This window comes from Mycteria americana, chromosome 6 (genome assembly GCF_035582795.1).
Source record: "Mycteria americana isolate JAX WOST 10 ecotype Jacksonville Zoo and Gardens chromosome 6, USCA_MyAme_1.0, whole genome shotgun sequence".
NCBI classification, from domain to species: domain Eukaryota; kingdom Metazoa; phylum Chordata; class Aves; order Ciconiiformes; family Ciconiidae; genus Mycteria; species Mycteria americana.
The window spans coordinates 48141063-48163863 of record NC_134370.1 but is presented as its reverse complement, the minus strand read 5'-3'; the positions used below and the strand labels follow the sequence as shown (position 1 = coordinate 48163863).

General features: G+C 38.7%; 1 protein-coding gene across 5 annotated transcripts in view; it reads right to left on the bottom strand.

The window, feature by feature from the left end:
• Positions 1-22801, bottom strand: part of NEO1 (neogenin 1) — a 211764-nt gene that overhangs the window by 33946 nt on the left and 155017 nt on the right. For 3 of the 5 annotated variants that reach the window (XM_075505607.1, XM_075505604.1, XM_075505605.1), the window contains exons 8-14: positions 16702-16921; positions 10470-10624; positions 9735-9883; positions 8553-8691; positions 4307-4356; positions 3282-3426; positions 1784-1894 (exon numbers count right to left, since the gene is read on the bottom strand). In XM_075505607.1, the coding sequence (XP_075361722.1) occupies positions 1784-1894; positions 3282-3426; positions 4307-4356; positions 8553-8691; positions 9735-9883; positions 10470-10624; positions 16702-16921 (969 nt within the window). The remainder of the gene's footprint in view (positions 1-1783; positions 1895-3281; positions 3427-4306; positions 4357-8552; positions 8692-9734; positions 9884-10469; positions 10625-16701; positions 16922-22801) is intronic. The other 2 variants (XM_075505606.1, XM_075505609.1) reach the window with 1 other exon arrangement.

Here is a 22801-nt window from a genome sequence, read left to right as displayed (position 1 = left end):
GCTGCCCGTTTACAGAGCTCTACTTCAGTCTGGAAAACTAGTGGTTTCTCAAAGCTGCAAGGTTGTGTCATATCCAGTTAGAGGAAGACAGACACACAGATGCAAGTCATTTCAACTCTAAAAAGTAAATTTTAAGTAACTACAAAACTGAACTCCACTGTTAACATTGTTTTTTGCACTGTTCTTGATTAAGCAATGGAGTAAGAATAAGAGGACAAGTATTAAGTTGAGCATCAACTTTGCCTAACGCAAAGATTGAAGCATGGGCTCTCAAGGGCTTTAATCAGCTGACTGTTGAAGCAATCTTCCAACAGTGTAGCGCAAATATTGAAGCTCTTTTATTATTCTGTCTTCCAGCTGCCAGTATAACTGAACCTCAGGCCACACAGATGTGAAAGACATTACTCGATCCTGCGCCATTAAGCTAGAATGACCTTCCAGCTACTTTAACAAAGCCAAGAGGGAGACTGGCCTGCAAAAAGCATAAGGTAACTTGTGTGCAACAGCGCTAATTAAATGGTTTTCTGAAATAGGAACAGTCTACCCAGAATCACCAGCTCCATGTAGGCAGTTCCAAAGAAATCCGCCCCAGCCATACTTTTAAAAATGGCACTTCTCTTCCTCAATTTCCATTGCTTTCAGTCAGATTCTGGGAGATGCTCACAAATGTGCTCATTTCAATTCTGCAAGAATCAGGTTCCCACTTGCAAATTATTCTAGTGTAGTAAATACCAAACAACTGCACCAACTATCAAAGGTCAAAATTTTTCACAGAACTTTTTCTACTTTTATTGTTAAAGTCTACACTGGAAAAACAAAATGTTAACATGGTTCTGGATACCACATATCATGAATATATGGCTTTGGTGGAAAAGACATGGTCTATACTAGTCTACCAGTACTGAAAATATAATCAATCTCCCTTTTCTTCTGAAGTGGCAAAATAACAATTACTGGGGGTCAAATGTTCTCTTTAGAAAAAGAGTCTAAGCAAAAAAAAAAAAAAATTCAGGAAAAATATTTTAAGGGAGCATGGTACCAATGAAACATAGTGGTAAGATTGCAAAGGGCTATGGGTGACAACAATGTTTTCTGCTGTTTCTTTCCTACTGTGGCATATCTCTCACATTCAACAAAATTTACAACTCCAAGTCTGCAACCATAGTGCAGGCACTAATACTACAACTTGTAGCCAACAGGACTACATCTAGTCAATCAGCGCATGGTATCTCCAAATATCCAGTCACCACTCTGAACTCTTTGAGCTATGCTTCAATGGTTTCATTAGCATAACTTAGATGCTACATAAATACATAATCACTATTTTACTTCCCTCAAGGAAAACAGTCCTCCTACCTCTGTTTCATAGCATGTAAACCCCTGCATAATTAACAAGATTAATTGTATTACAATATAGAAACCAAGCCATTATTATTATTATTATATTATAAATCTTATAATGCATTATTATTTAAATATTGAAACACTGACACTGTAATTCATAATTGCGTATTTCTTAGCAAAACAACATAGTGCCAACATACAGTACTAGAACGTGTAGAAGCAAGATTTAATTTCAAACCATTTAATTGACTTGGCAAGAATGTTGTGTTAAAATAGAAATCAGTTTCACTTAATCATAAATAAAGCACATTGTACAATTAGAATACAATTGAACAAAATCAGGTTTGCCTTTAAAAAAAGGTAATCGAACTTTACTGTGCCCTGTCCATGAATTCTAATGTTTTGGATGTCACAAATATGTTCACACTCATGATCTTACCATCTAGATCACTCTCAAATGTTTCTGCTGATACCCAGTCAGTAGCTGGTCCAGTACCATTAACAGTCAAGGCAGCTACTCGGAAGCTGTATTCTGTACCTCGTTCAAGACCTAAGAGACAAAGAGTATCCAAGAGATCAACACAGGTGTTCCAGCTGTGAGCACAGGAATCACAGTTCCTAATTAAAATACAGGTATAACCTGACAGTAAAATGCCTTTCACCCCACCATTGCCACTTGAGCGTAACATAAGATCAGGACTGGAAACAGCACTACCCACAGTGCAGCTCCAGAAAGGAAGCTGACCCCAATTAGGGTGTAACAGCTAAACTGTGACCGGAGACATGCAGGGCTGTGACACTCTGTAGACTGTCCCTGTGGGCCACTGGAAATGTCTGTGAGGTACTATTTGCAGCCAGCTTTAATTTCTGGCTGTTAATCAGTTTTAAGTACAGAATCACCCACATCCATAACTAAACCTATGTGTAGAGTAAAGACAGCAAGTGACCAAACTGTGCAAACGGTTTGTTTACTGTATATAAGAGCTTATAATCAATAATCAAAGCAGTATGAAAATGCACTCAAAATTTGATATATGGAACTTCTTAAACTGGCTTTGTTGCTGGCAAAAATATACTCTAGTTACAGGCACATATCAACCCCTACTCTGTGAGAAAACTGAAACTTACTGAGTCACAGCTGGAGTTTCTGAGAACAAATCAAAACGTCTTGTTAAAAAGTGCATATTCATTTTCTAGAGGGGCACAATTTCTTCTCTTTTGACCAACTGTTCATTTACAGAGATTTAAAATATGAACAAAATGTAGTCTTCCTCCTGTTCTCATGTACTGTTTATTTCTGCTAAACGAAATTCTAGTTCGGTAACTTTATATAATTTATACTAAGTAATGTATTAGATTGGATTTTTTTAAAGTGTACAAAATAGAGAGGATATATTACATTCAGACCAGAAAGAAGGAAAAAGGTTGATGTCAGTGAAACTAGGTGGGATGATTTGCACAGATGCCTGAGGTAAGAAGTTCACAGGACTCTGAGCTGGGCTTGTCAGTGAGCATTGCAAAACAGAGCACACCTAGATTATATCCACATGCACACAGGTGAGTCTGCCAAACACCCAGCCATACTGCATTTCTTTGTCATCCTTCTCCATACGTTTATTTCTGGCATTTGGGCAGACACAATGAGCTCAGGACCATCTTCTCCATGCAACCCCTATGCCTTTTATAAAGGTTTTAAAAGGACTCATCCAGTCGACTTAGCAAATCAATGGCAAAATTAGGGCTAGAAAACAGGTCACTAGACTTCGGTTACCACTAGCTAGCCCACACTACCTTATAACCTACAAACACTCATTTTAAGTGTTTTCATTCTTTCTTCCAAGGCAGGAACCCTACATAAACATGTCTCTGAGCCTGAGCCAACTGAAAGCACGTAAAAAACCCCTTCTGATAACAAATGCTTGCAAACAATAGCTCACCTTCAATTAGCTGAAAAAGCTGGGTCCCACCAATGCTCTCTGTTACATCACTCTTGCGGGACACTTTACGGTAGCGAATTTTGTAGCCAGTGATTTGTCCACTGTGTGTCCCTGCAGGAGGAGGCTGCCAGTGTAGCATGATGCTCTGTGGAAGGGAGAAGGTCATTACAAAGTCATTGCCTCCCATGCAGCCAGAGAAATTACTCTAGTGCTAATACTTCATGAAACACAAGATAAAACACATGCATACAGAAAATACTGCATTTTCACATAGTAAAACATAGGCTATCTGTAAAAAGTAAAAAAACCTATGATTCAGCAGCAGCCCAGGCCATACATGTGCCTATAGAAGCTCACCTCAAAGCGCTTCAATCCTATTAGTGCTTCTGATTCCAATTTCACAAATGGCCCCTTGGGCTTCCCCTTCTTTTTCTTGGGGTTATCTTTAAGATACAGTTTACATGAGGATCTATCTTTAAGAACTGGTATTTTCTCTAAAGGGTACAAGTAATCTGAACTGTAGTTTATGTAGAGGAAGTTAATTATAATCATACAGGCAGTAGAAAAAAGGTGTTTAGAAAAGACTTTTTAAAAAATCTCCAATCATAATCACTACAGTCATAATGACTAAAAGTATATAATTTTCTCTTTTAAAGTGCCCAGGACACTATAAACGTGCCTGTGTATGCACACACACTGTAAACAATAGTTAATCAACAGGAACATATTCAAGATCTGGTGCTTCAGGCTTTTGTGCCTGATTAAACCTCTTTCATAATTAGCCTCCATGCTTTGGTACGTTGCCACTATCTTCATTGCATTCCGTTACGTACAATCCACAACTGGACTGGAGTTTCTAATGCTTCAAGCCCCACGTTCAGCTATTCTGTTGGGCAACTTATACATAAATAGCTGAAAAGCAGTATGGTAGAAAAGAAACCCAAAGCGGTTCCAAATTTTGGTTGATCTAAGACCCACCAACCTCTTGTTTACCCACTACCAACAGGAAATTCTCCACATCTTACCTTAGAATTCCGTACCTCCAACGTTAGATTCTGCGGTGGAGCACTGGGGACTAGAAACATCAGAGGAATTACAGCTCCAAAATTTCCATGTGCTGTATCAAATACCATATCTCCATACACAACTACTGTCTGCTATCATTCATTATGAAAGTACAAACCCTTCTGGTTAGAGACACTATATAAACTAACTACAAAATTCTACCAGAGGTACTTTACAACATCCAGTGACTAGCTTAGGAGGTTTACATATTTTCAACACAAAGAACGAACTCACTTTTTATTCAGGTCTTTACTTATCACAGGTATCTAAACAAAAAAATGTCATATTTAAAGGTACTTCCCACAAGCTCTAAGAAAAGAGATTGCATTCAGTACTTTTCAAAAATCGAACCTTTAATTTACATGCTGGATTCTGGGAACACACATTTAAAATTCTAGCCATGGTTTTTGTTATCATGATTTTCTGTAACAGGAAAACCTCAAAGTCAACATGTTCCTGTGTTACCAAAGAGGTGAAGTGCATTGCAAAGACAGTTTCTGCTTTTAAACCTCCATTCTTTGTTAGTTCTTTACTAGCTGTAGTATCTTGCTGGTCACGACAGTGAAAGTCCATTAGACAAACAGGCAATTTAAGAGAGAACCTGAGACCAAGGAAATCCTTGTCGCAGCACTTCAGACTCACAAATGTTCTCTCAAAGGCATAGATAAGGGTTCCCTGGCAGGGAAGGTGAGGTTCCAGCAAAGCCCAAGGACAGGGAAGTAGTACAACACGGCTAAAGACTGGCTCGGCCTGAATAATTTATTTTCTAAATAACTCGCACAGCAGCCACAACAGTACATAAGAAAACACTCCTGAACGCATAAAGTTAAAGTAGCCCTGCAATAAGTGAAAGGTACACTGGGGTGTGCTTAAAAAAATACCCCTCCCCCGCTATCCCACAACAGAAATGGAGACAAGGATTAGTTTTTCCTTCTCTCTTGCCAACTGAACTGAGTCTGAAATCACCAGACCTACGGATTAAGTGCTATGTCCTTCAAAAAGAACACTGGTTAAGAGGAGAAAATGAAATAAAGCTAAGGGTTGGGGTTTTTTTTTCCTGTTTGCTTGTTTTACACAGTTGGTGCCTACTATCAGAACAACCTAAAAATAAGTCACAGGTTTCACAAGGAGTGATTAATAATTAATGCATATATTGCAGACTTGGCAAGAGAAAGACAATCAGTAAGGCACAGGAAAGGATACGTGCATGTAAATATATTCATATACACATATCTCACCGTGTGCACAGCTCAGACTCAGATCAGATTAAGAACTTAACCAGGCCAACAAATAAAATGGACTTCCTATGGGCTGATATTCCATGCTTTGATAGGAAAGGCATAGCCTAGTTTGGTACATTGTATAGTAACCACCCAGGCAGAAGGACCACAACATGCTGATGGTTCAAAGAGACTGCAAGGATGAGTTGGTAAGGGAAATGCCCTCTATCAGGGTGCGATGCAGAGATTATATTTCTAGTTGTGATAAATGATTGCTCCCTATAGATCAGGAAGACCATGAGAAGAGAAGCAATCCTTATAAGCAGCATGTAAACCTTGGTTCAAACTGTAATACCTGAAGAGCTATCCTGCAACAAACCACCGTAACATGCTTAGATTAGGAGCAAACACCTACATAAAAATACAGAAGCTTGTTAAATAGAAGCTGAAGGAAGCTTAGAATGAAATCCCTGCAGGAAACGTGGAGATTGGTTACAGACGCCACAATAAGAAAACACAAGAAGAACATGTGCATCTTTCATCCAGAAAGATTTGAGAGACTGAAGGGGAGAACAGCATGGTTAAGCAGCAGGGTTGTAAGATTCTAAACAGCAAGACGACATCCTTCAGAAAGCTGTAGAAAATAAATTTCGATAGGTTAAATGTAAAAATGTAAGTTGGGCCAGAAAGAACTTCAGGAAAACTTGAAAATTACATTACAACTAATAATAAATTCTTCTCCAAACAAATAAGAAGCTGGAAGCCCTTTAGAGAAATTGTAGAGTTAGCAGATGGTCAGAGTATGACAGAAAGAGAAAAAGATAAGGCCACACAACTAACTTCTTTACATTTGTACTGAGTGGAAGGAAGAGGAGAGGTTTCCATGACACCCTGTACAAGGGACTTAGACGTCTATCTCTCAAACTGAAATGTCAGTATAAGGGATTACGGAAGAGTCGGACATAACGAACAGCAGCGTGTTGCCAGGGTTAGATGCTATTCATCCACAATTTCTCAAGGAACTTGGGAACGAAACGGTTGCATGACTTATAGTAGGCTGTAACCTCTCACAAGTTACCTCGATACTGGGAGATGGGAAATTTGATGCCAGTATTTAAAAGGGATTCTTTTTGAGAAACTACTGGAAACTTCAAGTAATAAGTCAGAAACCTGTATTAGGCAAATAAGCTGAAGCTATAATAAAGCATAAAAGTCACAGATACACAGAGGAATACTATGTATTTTTCACTTTTTAAAGGGAAATCCTGTATTGCAAACCTGCTGGAGAGCTCTTAAGAAACAAAGCAATGAGGGGAAGCCCTTGCCTGAGTAAACAACTGGTTAAAAGAAAGGAAAGAGAAGGTAGGAATGTACATGGTGGGAGATGACCTGTGGAGCTCCACCGTGGTATGTGCCAAGACCCCTGTTGCTCAACACATTCGTAAGTGATGAAAGGGGGATGAGCAGCGAGGTGACAAATGTTAGTACAGACAAGATCCGATGGAAGAACTGCAGAAAGACCTCAGGACGTTTTGTGCCTGGATGTTAAAAGTGACAGATGAAATTCACGGTAGATAAAGTTACACATATGGGAAAAATGATCCTGCCTCTATAAGCAAAATGATGGCTCTAAGCAGACCAATTCCACCAAGATCAGTCTACCCCAAAAATGTCACCTCAGTGCTCAGAACGAGCCAAAAAAGTCAGTCAAAGGCTCGTAATTACACACTTGCATCTTTGATACAATTTTGGTTCCTTCTACCTCCATTTTTAAAAGCATGTAGGAGAAAAGAAATCTAGAAAAAAAAGTTCAGAAAAGGGCACTGAAGGTTGAAACAGCTTCCACAAAAGAAATGGCTAACCATTTCTGTGACTTTTGCATCTGGAAAAGAGATGAATGAGGGAGAATACAACAAAGGTCTACAAAATGAGGACTGGGACAGAGAGCGCTGGTGGACACTCATCATTCATCACTCAGGCAGCACAGCTATAGGCAACAAATGATGCTAACATACAGCAGGTTCAAAACAGACAACATGGGGTGATTTTTCACAGAAAATTTATTTGTAGAATCTTTGTCCACTTGATGTTGTGGATGATAAAAGCTGACATGGGTTAAAGAGGATGCTGACAGGGTTTCATGGAAGAGAAACTGAATTAGTAAATACACAGAAACCGCTGCAGAGTCAAGAAGTCCCAGAGAAACAAACTTTTGGACATAGAGACAATGTGGGACAATTCCTCTCTGCTTGTCCACTCTGCTTTTGGTCACTCCTGGAGAGAGGATTCCAGGCTAGGCTCACTTTTGGTCTGACTGTTCTTATATATAATCTTCTCTATAAAAAATGAAAGTTAATGTTAACTCTGATCATTCTACAATGGTTCATATATCTATATTTGCTCACATTACCTCTTTATTTGCCTTATAGAAAATACTGTTACCACTTCCTGCTTTCATTATTATATGCGATTGATTTAACAGTACCTGTGCTGGAGTCCAAACAAAGACATGCAACATTTTCCCATATGACCACAACTAAAATAAAAACACTCAAAAACCAAAAGTGTGCTCATATGTAAAACTATAGAAGCTAAAAAAATAATCTGGAGTTGTTGCCTTTGATATAATTGTGTTTCTGTCCACTCTTAATACTTTGTAGACTCAATAACCCATGAAATAAACTACTGATGTTGAAATGAAGGACACCATTGTTTCGTAATCAGAATCAGGTATAGTCATTTTCCTTCACCTAATTTGGAAAGCCTCCAGGGGAACTTTCAGCACACATGGCCATATGCAACAATTACATTATTAATAAAACAGGGCAACAATGAACAAAAACCATAGGAGTCTTTCTGGTTAAAAATTCACTTAAAGGAAATTCCCACATAATTCCTAACAACAAGAACAAACAAACAAACAAAAAAAACCCCACAAAAAAAAAAACCAAACAAAAAACCCCCAAATTGGAATAAAGCAGCTTACCATCTGACAGCGTTCGTACAACAACATCTTGTGTTGAGACTCCAGGACCATGTTTATTGTAAGCTACCACTCGGAAACTATACTCTGTGTATTTCTTTAATCCATTAATGGTGTAGGAGAGTCCTCCTACATCAACATCCTGTTCATAAACAAATATACATACAAGTCAAGGTCAGAATCAGGTCTGCAACTATTATAAATGTCTTAGACTTTCCGTACAGTAATGAAGTCAAAAGCAGGAATGACACCTTTCTGTAGCACCTGCAGATCAAACCCACAGTTTATATACAGCCAGGACTCGTAAAGATGATAACACTGAGCTTGCAAGAGGAAATTCTACCTCTCTGATTTAAATCATAACATGGACACTGGTTCTGTAAATTAAAAGGGATCTGAAAAACTTGCCTATTAGCAAAAATTATTACTATGTTTTGAATAGTGGGATGCAGAAGTAGAAAAGGTAATTTTATCTGAGGAATACAACACTCCTATTTAATAACTTCTGTCAAAAATTATTGTAAATGCTAACAAAAATATTCCTCCCTTAGCTTTTTTCAAAGCTGGAGTCATATTCATATGCAGTCGGATGGGAAATTAAATGACTGGGAGTAATCCTCCCAAAGTTGTGACTATTCTTAGGTGGCAACCTATACTTGCACAGAACATACTGATTCTTCCAGGAGAATCATAAGAAAATTTAATCAATTAGACACTCACCACTATCAAAATATCAATCACTGGATCAAAGAACTCAAGAAGTAAGAATGGTTCAGATTAAGGATGATGCTAAAATCAGTAATCAGCCTACTTTACTAAAATGAAACCAGCCAATCTACAAAAACTATGCAAGCATCCTTTACAGCATCCAAAACAGAACTGTTACATGATGATATAGCTATTATTTGAGTTTTCCTCTTGTGATATGATGGACATCCCCAAATGCTTCTCATTGCTGATGAATACCTAAATAAGCCATCACATAAAATATGACTTTAATTCCAAGACATTCCAACATTTCATGCTGGATTTTTAAATATTTCTGTATTTTATGCTAAAAGATTCAGTCTCTCAGAAAAATAAACACTTCACAAGGTGTTTCTGAAATTGAAGGTAAAAACATAATAAAAGAAAAAAGGCTGTTAACGGCATGGTATACCATGCAGGAAGAGCCAGGCTCTGTACCTGTTCAGTATCCTGTCCCTTCTCCATGTAATAGAGCTTGTAGTTCTGGATTTCTCCATTGCCAGACAATGGCGTTTCCCAGGTGACACTAACAGAGGTGGGTGAACTAGCATACGCTCGGATATTGGGTGCTGGACCAGGAAGCTGAACTGCAATGTAAGCATGAAACTCTGTTAGTCACCAAGCCTAAGCATTAACATTTTCAGTAGCTACCTATTTTAGCGTCAACTTCCCTGTTAATCGACTCCAGTTAAAAGATGGGTATTTTTTCACGTTTCAGCATTTCACATGGATTCATTGGGGGGTGTAAAGGTGGGACCAAATTTCTGGAAATCCTGCTCCCTGGGTCAGATTCCTTTTGTCCTGAATGGTCCTAACAAATTGTCCTGGTTTCAGCTTCTTCGCATTTTTCGAGTCGCCACACACTTCGCATTTTCTTAAAGTTTTCTTTTTTTCTCTTTCAGTTAATGACAATTTAAAAGTATTCTTTTGTAACAGAAACTTTAGAGAACTTAACAAGGAATGTCTTATCACTTCTTCTTAAGGGTGAGAATAAATCATATAAGCATACCAACATGGTAACTTGGAAAATAATTTTGAAACTATGGTCTGCAAGTGCAACTGTTAAGGATATCAACTTATGCTGGGAAAGGTCATGAATGGGGAAAACAAAAACAAAACAGAACAAAAAAATCGATCCCAAAGTCAAGAAGACTTGAAATATTTACAGCTTACCCTCAGGCTGAGTTGCCACCTTCAGCGGTACTGAGCTCTCTCCGGGGCCATGCTTGTTCTGAGCCACAACTCGAAAGACATAAACTGTTTCTGGCATCAGGTTTTGGATCGTCACTTGTGTCTCTCCAGGACGACTTGTATTTTCAACGCGTTCCCTTTAGGAAACAAAAGGTTTGGGCACAGAAACAATTGTCGATTAGTAAGAGGGTTTTTGAGGGGTAAATAAAGGAATAGTTGCTACTAAGATGTATCCAGTTTGAATATATCGAATGTGTTAATGATGTGGTTATTTATGCTGCGCTGACTACACAATAAAACAATAATATGCCAAAATTGCTGGTGACAAACAGCTTCTAATTTTGTAACTTCTCTTTGGAAAAAAAAAAATGCACTGAAGTAAAAGAATAAATTATATGGCATCACAAAATTCTAAGCAGTTTCTTTGTTATTCTTGTAACAGCATGCGATAATTCATAGTGGCAGTTTATCCTACTACTCTGAAGCTAGAAGAAAAAATATTTAAGCAGCATACACAGTCTGGCAAGGTTTAAGGCATTTTTGTTAATATTGTGGGGCTGCTTTTTGTGTATTTTTCAAAGAAGCGGTTTTAATTTAGTCTTCCACCTCCAAACTTTACTTCGTTCCTCCCTAATATTTAGATTTTTAAAAAACATCCACAGACTCTGACTTGCACACACCCAGGCAGACAGCTGTGGCGTTTATGCTATCCACAAGTAGTGGAGTCAACAAAAGGCAGCGTCTGCCCATGTCTCCGCTGCTCTCATCCAGTCTGACATGCGAGCAGAAACCATCCTTCAGCAGCAGTTTACACTCATACTGTGCACTGGCAATCAGGCACGTGAGAGGGGCTTCTCTCAGACTGGCGTGAAGATGCTCACCTCTGGCAACGCTGAGATGACAGCTCCGGGCTACTGGACCCCCCAGTTTGTCTGCCAGAGCCCAAAGAAAGAGTGCACTGTGTGGGAACGAGCATTTATGTTAGGCTCAGCAAAAAGGCCGACATTTTGCAAGCTGAAAGCCGTAATCCAGTTGGGAGAATACACTCTGTGTACTGAGGCACCTGGAAGGATTATTGCCCTGCATTTAGTGAACCTCCATCGCGCCTCCCAGACACGGGGGAACCTGCTGCTTCCCCTCTGTGGAAGCACGGTCTTGCGCTGAGCACAGTTCAGGAAACTCGATCAGTTCTTATCAAGCTCAGGGGTTTGATTGGAAGATTAGGGGATTGAGGGGAAGATTAAAAGATTAATCATCAACTAACTACAGCCTTTATTTCCAACACACTGCTGTTGTCACGTGAACTTTCAGAGAGCTACGTTTGGGTAACGACATCTACACACTGTCCTTCCTTGACAAGAAGCTACCTACTCTCTGTAAATACAAATAAAAGCAGTATTACAAAAGAAGAAATCAAAAACTTCCCCACTGAGAAAATTAAGGGAAAATGTGACTGCTTTGAATACAACTCTTTCCCTTTTGTCTGCTAGACTTTGTTTGTCTGCTAGACTTTGTTTAGCTCTACAGTAGAGGGCAGGCAATTCTCATCCCGATGATTAGCTGCTATTAAATCATTTTTAATGCAGAAGCCTAGGCAAAATTGTTCCACAGTCTCCCCTTTCCTACATTCCAGCCATTATGCTTTAGTTTATATCACTGAAATATGATGCCAAAATCCCCATTTTTAATTTATTTCTTTTTAAATCAACTGGTATGGTTGATTTAGCATAACTTGGTTGAAAACATTTTGAAATCCCTGTTGATTTCTGCACTATTACACTGTATCTATACAGAGGGAAACAATATTCTTACTGTAACTAAAGATCTATTTAAACACATTTTCTAGAATATTCTCCTTCATGACAATTGAGCTAAAATGGCATTGCATAAGCAGCTTAATTTATTACAGATTTTTTAAAAATTTCCCTAGTTAAATGAGCAGTGTCATTATAGCATATTTGAATTAAAAATGTTTACACAAGATTTTTCTTCTTCTAATGTTTACAAAGTATTTTTTGCAAGAAAGAAGCTGACAGAGAGGCAAGACAGACGCTAAAGAAATATCATACCCAACACAGAATGAAGGGGGGGGTGGGGGAAGATATTTCTAACTTTTCCAGTTATTGCCAGTGCAAAATGTTTGCTGGAAAACACATTTTCAAATGGACAGTTTCCTTTAAGATGTGTCTTAGATACAATGATGGTATCTGAAAAACCAGAATAAGTGCCAACTGATTCACAGCTGTGGAATAACATTTGTCTCCCATTGACATGCAAAATATATTGCGTTTTCTGCCTCAAGTGTAAATGCACTCACTGATTTTATCTAGGAAAAAAAAATCAGCAATGGAAAGTTATTATTTAAAATTTAAAAAAAATCAAATTATTTTAATCGAAAGACAACACTTATCAAAAAATAAAGACATGTCAAAGTATCACAATTTTCAGTAATAACTAGGAACTGTGCCTTCCCTCACAACAGTATGTTAAAAATATGTTGAGATTAATCTAATTAAGTGCTACACAAATCTCTCATTTATTCCCTTTCTTAGGGAGTCTTGAGCACCTTTTACGAGCTCTGATGTGTTTAGGTAGGCATAATAGGTAACAAAACAGATGGTCTATATGAATAACTATATTACCCTACAGAACATTATGACTATTCTAACTCACTCCAGTTGAATCCCCAATTAAAGAGCTTTGTAAACTAGAGTTAAGGTTTAAAATAGCTATCAAGTACCAAAGGGAAAAATCCTACAGTACAAAACCAGAAACAACTGTTAATCTGGAAATGTAAAGTTTAAACTTACACTTATAACAAAAAACAACCTTTGGGGAATTATTAAAAAGTGAATATCGTCTGTGCCAGCCATGTCAGCTGTAGAGCCTGGCAGTGAGCTGAGAGAGACATTTTGACAGTGTGATTACACACAATTAAACTCCATTTTCTCTGTTTGAAGCGCACTACATTGAACCATGGGTTTAATATTATTTGAGTATCTCACACATGTGATTTACCACCTTGTGCCACCAATGTGCTAGCTATTTATTTTTGTCCAAATGTTTAAAGTTTGGAGTTCTTCTGCCTGAGTGCTTGTTTAAAGTTTCACAGAATTAAACCTCCCTTTGCCCCCCCAACACATTTGAATTTTCATATCCTTTTCAGGGGAACTGTCTTCAGTTTGGAATACCTAACACAAGGGTAAAATAACCATGTAACTATACAATCTATAAGGAAGAAGTAATTTCTATCTGATCACATTACTTCAGTTCTTCTAGAAGTGTGACAATGAAACACCCACTTCATTCGTACCTTATTGCCTCAATAAAAGCCTCTCTGACATCATCAAGCCAATGTGAAGACATGCCACCAGCTGGTGACATTCTGCTGATACCAATCTTCACGGCCAATTTCCATGCTTTGAAATGCTCCTCTTCCACGGATAGTTTCAGTTTCCCTGTCAAAGAGTAACCTCCAAGTCCTACCGATCTTTATTCTCACTTACTCCTCCTCAGCAGACACTACATACCATCAGAACCAGCTTTCATCATTTCAGAAGTGATAAAAGCAACCACTACAACTTTGGTAGCATTTGCATTTTTGCTGTAATTCCTTGTTTTCCATTGCTTACAAATCTTCTGTAACATTCAACTTAGGGGCCAACATTTTTCTGCAAGCAGACACTGCGTTTAAAAGGTGAAATATGTAATTTCTCCGGGGGTGGGGGCAGAGGGTGCCCCTTGGCAGCTGAATCTGCTGGTGGCATCAAGGGAAGGCATGGGGCACAGGAAAAGCCTTTCACAGGAGTGCCGCATGATCATGGGGAGGAAAATCATGTTCCACTCATCTTGCAGTCCTCTAAATAAGTTCAAAGGGCAAAGTTAAGGAACATCTTACCATATTTCTGTGTGTACCTCATTTCACTGAACAAAAAAAAATAAAAGGAACATAAATCAGCGGTGGTTGAGGCAGCTGACACCTCAGAAACCATGCACCTTGTATACTGCAGAGAGATTTAAGTGCTTCTACAATTCACAATATGAAGATGACTCTCTATAGACCTTTAAAGATGGTTTAGAGATGTCAGAATATCTAGCTAACCCATTCCATGTTATATGTATTTTTTTCATTTTTCACAAGCCTGATTTAAAAGGTAAATAAATCAAATACCTAGTTTGATCACTGCTCAAATACAAGCAAGGAAGAGATAACGCTTAGGTTACTAAAAGGATCCAGTAATGCATGCAATGAAAATGGTACATGTAGGCAAAAATATAATAGTATGAGGAGATGGTACATATGCACTTAAAAGCACAGCAAAGATACGTGATCATGTATAATTCAAGGACTACAAAGTGATCATTTAAGCAGTTTTATAATGCTGAGAAAGGAAGGAGGGTTGCACATCCAAGCTTGACTTCAAAATTTTCTGATTTCTGACTGCTTAGCTGTGTATGCCACGCTCATCTTTTTTATTCAGTAACCAACCAACGTTTCCACAAGGCCCAACCAACTGATCAAAAAGTACCACATAACATCAAAATGGTAAACAGAACTTACTTTTTTTTTATTTTATTGTTCTCATTCCTAAATCCAGGTTCAATGGCAGGATTTCACAGTATTTTCATACCAATCTGTGAAACATGTGATACCAACTGTCTTTATGAGGCATAACAAAACACCCCTCAAAAATGCAAAGGAGTGGTGAAGTTGAGAGAACAGTGAACATGTGCTAACAAAAGGCTTTCAGAGCCTACTTTGAACCCTGATCCAGAAAGGCACTTAAGCAAACAAAGATCTCACTGAAGTCAATGAAACCACCTGCTTACATAGAAGCACCAGCTTAAGCACTTTGCTGTGTAAACTTTCTGCGGACCACATTAACCCAAGCCGGAAAGGTTGCTCTGCAAGAACTGGCAACAGCAGTTTCTGCAGATTGTCCTGTAATTTCCTAATTTATTCACCACAAATTATGAGATGCCTCTTTCCCTTTGTTCTGCGCATGCTTTTGGCCCAAGAGGAATATTTTCTAGATTGCTATAGTCTCGTATGTAGTGGAAGGGGATGCATTTTGTTTCCTCAAAAGTGGTGCAGGGAGAGGCATGAAGCCATCTCCAGCAAATTACTTTCTAAAAACCCAGTGGGTAGAGCAGCTACAACCAGAAACATGAAGGAGGAGAGGCAAGAAGCAAGAATGGCTGGCAAGATCCCACCTTTTTTCCTGTCTCACTTAAAATATCTCCAATAAGAATGAATACTACCAAAGTAAGGAAGTAGTAGAAAAACATTATTTGTGAGGCAAAGAAAATTTTACTAATTGCCTCAAGGAATCATCATGAGCCTGGACGAGATGTCTATCTACAGAATTAAGAAGGAGTGGCAATTCACCATAAGTAGTAGTGCATTTTATATTCTCTTCAAATAACTTTGAGTCTCACACTCTAGTCTGTAAGTAGACAGATCATTTTCTCTTGAGTAATAAATCTGATAAGCAAGCTAATTTGCAATTAATTAAGCATTGCTCAAAATGACTGTTAGCTCCAACTTCTTCAAACTTATCACAACTATTTGAAACTGTAATTCCAAGCAGTAGACCCCATCAGGAAGAAAAAGGGGTAGACTGAACTAAACCATTGGGATTATAGGTCAAAAAACTCATGAATACTTCATATTCATTAAATTTCTGTTTAGAGGGATTACTAGGAGAGAATCAACCATTTAACCAACACCTACCACAACATTTAACCAACACCTACCACAACATTTAACCAACACCTACCACACGGTTCTCTCTAGAATCAGACTACATTTACGGGGTTTTAAAGCCTGAAGTTACTGCTCGCTCTCAATAGCACATGGATTATCTGGAGGATGATTCTGTGCCCATGGTGGATGGCATTTATCGTAGCGTCAGTGTTCCTGAAGAAGTGTTACAGTCTATGCTTGCTCTTAGTTTCTAAGCAGTCTGCCAAAAGCAGGTAGCAACTGTTTGAGGTCAAAAACATGCACAAGCATTCCCCATAAGAATACATACATGCAGCAAATAAATCCTCTTATCAGGGTGGAGGAGGGAAGGGAATAAAACCCCTTGGACTTTGCAGCCTATAAGACTTTGAGCATTAAAGACTTAAGGTTTATAGTGCTTCTAAGCAAAGCTAGTGTGAAGAAGAGTCATGAAAGAGCACAACTCATTTTACATGTCAAGATCTTTACCTGTTTATACCTTCCTTGGTGTAGAAGATTGAATAGGTGAGGTTGTCTCCTTGAGGGTCTGATACAGGCGTCCGCCACGTCAGTCTGATGAAGCGAGTGGAGACGAGGGTGGCCACGACGTCCCGCGGGGCTGAAGGCAATGGTCCTGTTGTAGCTGGTGCTAGATGGTCATTAGTGGCACTGGTCAGTGAAGTGGGAGGTAATGTTGGGATGGCAACATCTTGTCATGTGCAAACATTGGGGAATATGAAGGGCAAACATCACCACGGTTTAAGAAAAGAAAACAGAAAAAAAAACACAAAAGAAATAAACAAAACCACGATGGGAAACAAAAGAAAATGAACACACACAAAAAAGGCCATTAAACTGAAGGCTGACATGCAGGCAAAGGTAACTACTGAAAACTAATGGGAAATATTAAAGGACACATCACTGTTGAGCAAGCAGACCAAATCTCCATTGTAATGGAAGTGGCAAGGGAAAGGGAAGGGTGAAAACTGAGGATAAAATACAACCTTGTAAGAGGACATACCAGCAGCAAACAATACTTTCATTTCTTTGTAAACCAGATGTAATACCAATTTTTATTTACCAATAAAAAAAGCCCAACTTGTATTATTTATTAAAAAATACATCCAGACCCACTTTTCTACTTTATTTCATTAACATGCAGAGTTCATTTATACTGTTCTTAATCATTAAAAAAAAAAAAAAGACAGAAAACACAAAGTTCATTTAAGAAGTGCAAACTCATCCAGGTTGTGCTTAATTGCTTAGTTGTCTTTAATTAGACTGAAGTCAGTTCACACAGTAACTGCTTTCTGAGCTGGTTGGGTTCTACGACTGCCAATAGTAAGATGTGGTGACAAACTTGGTGTGGCAGTGAAATAGAGACTTCTTCCTAACTTTCACTAAGGTCCCTGTTTTCTTTCCATCAGTGCTTTTCCTCCCTCTCATAACATATATTACATCATTTTACAAAGATACTAACAAGCATAAACAACTCTTGCCTCATATTATACGAAGACAAACTTTTTGTGGTAAGTCATGTACATCTTCCTGTATTACTACTTCAAAGCTGGGATAAATCTCCAGGATTATTGCATTAAAAGGTTGGCAAGTTAACAGCACAAGCTGTAATGTACAAATAGCTGTTCTCCAAATCCTGTTAAAGCAATCCATCCAGTAAATCTACCAGTAATATTCTGAGCAGCTGGACCCCAATTACCACAGAGTATTACAGGAAGCACAATTAGTAACAAAACCCAACAGCTCAGGCTACCCTGGATTCTTAACTATTTACCAAGCTTAAGCCACCTGATGCTATTTTCCACACGGGAATCTATGCAGCCAAATACCTTTATTCACTTATTAATTATGGAAACTAACTAAAATGGCTCAGATTTCCCCCAGAAAGAGTTCAGGACTAGTACAGCTTTTGTTGAGAGCTGCAGCATCTCCACCTAACGTACTATCAGAATATGTGGACTTGTGTCTCAACAGACAAGGAGAAAACTCCACACAAAAAAACTGACTAAACCAGAAAATGTTATCTGAACAACCAAACCTTCAGGCAGACACACTGGAAATGTCTCAGCTGCACTGAGATGTCCATCATCAACAACAACCTGATTTTAAATTCTAAAAAACCTTGTCAACCAAAGCAGCATCTCACACATAGGTCTTGAATTGACAGAACTCTCATTTTTTTCATTTCTATTTCCCAGGCAGCTACTGACAATGGTGGAAGAACAAAATAATTGCTTTTATCAGGCTTGCACAATGTAATAAAAGTATGTGGGCAGAACTATGAAACACTTCATTGTTTCATACGAAACACTACTGTCCACAATACCATAAAGACAAGGGTGTATTTCTTGGGACCAATGACCACCACAAATGAGGCCCAACTCCATGGGGACACTGGCAACGTCCTCCCTCCCTTCTCGCATGCTGGTGTGTCTGCTACTGCTCCATTGCATCTTCCACCCTTCCTGAAGCTCCTATTCACATTTCATCTCCTCTCTCAGATACTGCCCATCCTGTCAACTGGGAAAGCTTCACTCCCCCAACAAGTACTGGTGTAAATACAATCACCAATTTAATTACATTTCAATTACATGTTTCTTCTTCCTTTGATACTAAAATCAAGACTTTTTACTTCAATACCTGTATCTTTACAGGACTCTGCAAGACTCCCAGAGCTAGAAACATACATATTTTGGCATTGAAAATACAGATCACAGAAAGACAAGCACTCAAGAATAACTTCTTAATTAACTTTTCCACACTGTAATAGCCACAGATCACAATTAAGTATTCTCCAGCACCACCCTCCTGATCACTAGACTACACCGTAAATTTCACATTCATTGCAAAATCTAAACTATTTTTATGTTCCCATAATTATGTTACTTACAGAAATGCACCACATTTTAGCTCTTCTTCTGGACTCAGATAGGGCTCCTGTGCTCCCAAGGCTAACCTTGTTATTGCAGACTACTCAGTACAGGATATTTCATTATGCAGCTTCACCCCTTGTTTGATGGTACAGTACAATATACCAAGGAGCAACAGCAGCGTCTTGGGGCAGAAAAGGTTCTAGCTAAAGTTATCAGCACTTCCAGTTACCACTATAACCTTACTCCAACGTACAACATCACCACTTCTCAGAGCAGTGAGCATCCAAGTGTGTTGTGAACAACTTTTTGACACCAGTGCTGGATGATCCAGCAGGAGAGATGCTCTCCTACACTTGCTGTTTGTAAATAAGAAAAATTTGTTCAGAGATTTGATAGTGAATGGCAGCCTTAGCTGAAATGACCCTCAGATGGTAGAATTTAAGATCCTGAGGAAACTGAGGAAGGCATTTGGTGTAATCAAGACACTGAACTACAGGAGAAGAATCTTGAGCATAGTCATGGGACATGTGCAATCCCATGGATGGCTGCCCTTATGGGCAATTAAGATCAGGAGAGCTCGCTGATCTTCAGGGACAAACCACTCACAACCCCAGAATGATCCATTTTCCTGCAAGCAAGAAAACAAATGGGCACGGCAAGAAGGCAGCTTGGCTGAAGAGGGACTCCCGGCCCAGCTTAAGCACAGAAAGTGTAAAGGAAGCAAAACCAGACCAAAATGGCTAACCAAACAAAATACAGAAACACCATCCAGGCATGCAGAGGTGGAATTAGGAAAGCCAAATCTGGACTGGATGGGTGGATGGTGGGGCATGTGGAGAGCTGGCTGGCCCAGCAGGCTCCCAGCATTATGGTGAATGGGGTGAAGACTAACTGTCAGCCTGGGTAATGAGTGGCATTACCCATGGCTTGATTCTGGGACAGAGAGGGTTTCATATCTTCATCAGTGACCTGGATGGCGGGACAGAGATCATCCGTAGCAGGTTTGCAGGTTATACCAGATTGGCAGGAGCAGTAGACAGACTGGCAGAGAGAGGGACCTGTGAGGCTGGAGAAGTGGGCTGGTGGGAACCTCAGAGTTCAGCACTGACAAATGTGGAGTCCTGTATCAGGGTCAGGGGATCTTCCCAACTATCATCTCTCTGCCCCTAAATAACAATTAGAGTGCCAATTCAGTGTCACATTTACGGTCCCGGTTACATCAGCCAGGCTTCTCCCATGTTTAAATTTGAGCCCATATTAGTAGTTCACTTGGACTAGAGACTTACTCACTGCACCTATCTTTACTCCTTCCACATCATGTTTCCACTGAGGAACAAGGTATGGTACTCTGCAAAAACCTCCTTGGTGCCGTAGTTTTCAGCATCTTTCCCAGAGTGCCTGCTTGATTGATTTCCATTTAATTTCAAATTTCTGTTCACTTTACACTTCAGTTGAATATTTTTCCCTTGCAGAGAGCTTTAATTTCCTACCCTTAGCTATTAGCTAATTACATTAATAATATTATTTAAAACCATGAAACAGTTTGAGGCATAATCTGTAGGGAAGCCGTTATAAAAAACAACTTGTGTTTTACAGCTGCATCAGCCAAATGCCTTCTGAAGCAACATCTTCTGAACCATTCTGGTGAACTCCTTGATTGACTGCTTCGCACATTTATTTAAACTACTTGACATGTGAAGTGCCTCCATTTTTTAAAAAGGAAGTTAAGACATTTCATATTCCAGCACAACAAGCCATTGCTACTTCAATACACAAATTCCTTACAACCACCATTTCAGTTGTTCATTTTAACTCTAGGAAAACTAAAAGAGATTAAATTCTGCTGTATGGACTTACAAAAGGACAGCATGAGACTGCCATTCTCCAGTACAGTTATCTTTTTAGAGCTCGAAATGTAAACCGTGTATCTTCCATCACATTACATTAATACCTTCATTTCTCTTACGTGTCTTGGTAATATTGTCAGGTGATCTGCCTCAAATTACATGTTCTTGATGCAAAAGCTGCACCTTACCTATCTTTAAAAATCACTCTATTTAGTTAAAATGTAATAGAAATATTTTTTAAATAATGAAATTGAAACAAAATGCTGAAATTTCTCTAAGGAAAAAATATTCCCCTGATAAATTTTTAAAATTCATTTGCTAAATCTAAAACACATCCCACATACTCATGTATTTGTCTCCCTATATAATGAAATAGATCCACCTTTTACTTAAGTGATCTGCACACAGTGCTTGAAGAACCTGCAGGCATCAAGATGAAGAGTCTGGGAGAGATGCCAAGATTTCCCAGATTAACAGAAACCCAGTTTTATCCCCGTGCAAGACTCAAAACCAGAAATATTCCTTCTGACAGCATTATAGGTAGATCTATCAAACACAACAAAAAGCTAGGGGCGTCTGAAAAATAAACTATGAACCAAATAAAAGCACAAAAGACTTGTAAATCGTACAAGGTAAGCAATGAATAGGCAAGAAAACTCACCCACTGAAAGCTGCAATTAAATACCAGCTTGGTAGCAATTTGGTACTGTTGATAGCTGTGGAACGTATTTAGAAGACTAGGTTATTTCCTTTCCTTTTTTCCCCATTCTTCCTCAAAATGCCTTGAGTGCCACTACCAACTGATTTGTACACAGCCATGTGAGCAGAATGCTCAGCAGTGCAGAGCTGTGTTAATGAGTAATTACACTAAAATTAGTTTTAATGCCAATAAGGGAACAGCTTTATTACTTCAAGCTTTTAAGCATGATGTAACAAGTAACATGCAAAACAAATCTCTTCTTTCTAACATATTTCATCACTTTTTAAAAAGTGACTATACTCTGGAATATTGTTTGCAGGCCTATTCCTACACAGTTTCACATTAACCTTATTTTTTTTTTTAATATAAAATATGCATATTCAGCAAGTGACATGCTAAGAACATGGAAACAGAATGACATTGTTGCATGCCAGACACGTATACAACAGATTTATCTTTTCAACCATTGCCGATATATCAGTTTTTCTGAGCTTGTATTTTTCTAAGGGATCAAGAAAAAGTCCTTGCTCAATTTGGCATCACACAAAGGCTGTACAGTTGAGATATAGAACGTTGTATTGAATAGCATTTGAAAGAAATCATTCAGCAAAACAGCTGACATAAAATGAATCACTCCTTAAACAGTGGCTCCACTGCAGTCAGGGGCTGAGAGGGGGAGACTGAGGTTAAATAAATGTTGCTAAGAGGATACATTAAAACTGTCGCAATACAATTTCAATTCTGGATCAATAGACAAGGAAAGTCACTTGATTTATCTGTCTGCATCTAATGAAGTTAAAAGCTAACAAAAATAAGTTAAAAGCAAAGCAAAGTATTTCAAGCAGTCCTTTTCCCGCTCTGCACCATAATTTTTCTAATGCTTATGTAGTAACCTGGACAACAGAACGATGTCTAAACTACTAAACAAATACAGGTAATGTTCAACTACTGAAACCCAATCGTTGCAGGCCATCCAGCAACCCACCAAGAGGGTGAGGTAGGCAGAAAAATGAGAAAGTAGGATTTTCTTAACTTTCCACTAGACATTATTTTTACCCACGGTACATATACTTTACACAGGATTCCAACACTTAGCTTTGTGCATTTGTGCTGCCCAGGTGCAACACCAAGACTTGCAGCCAAGACAACCC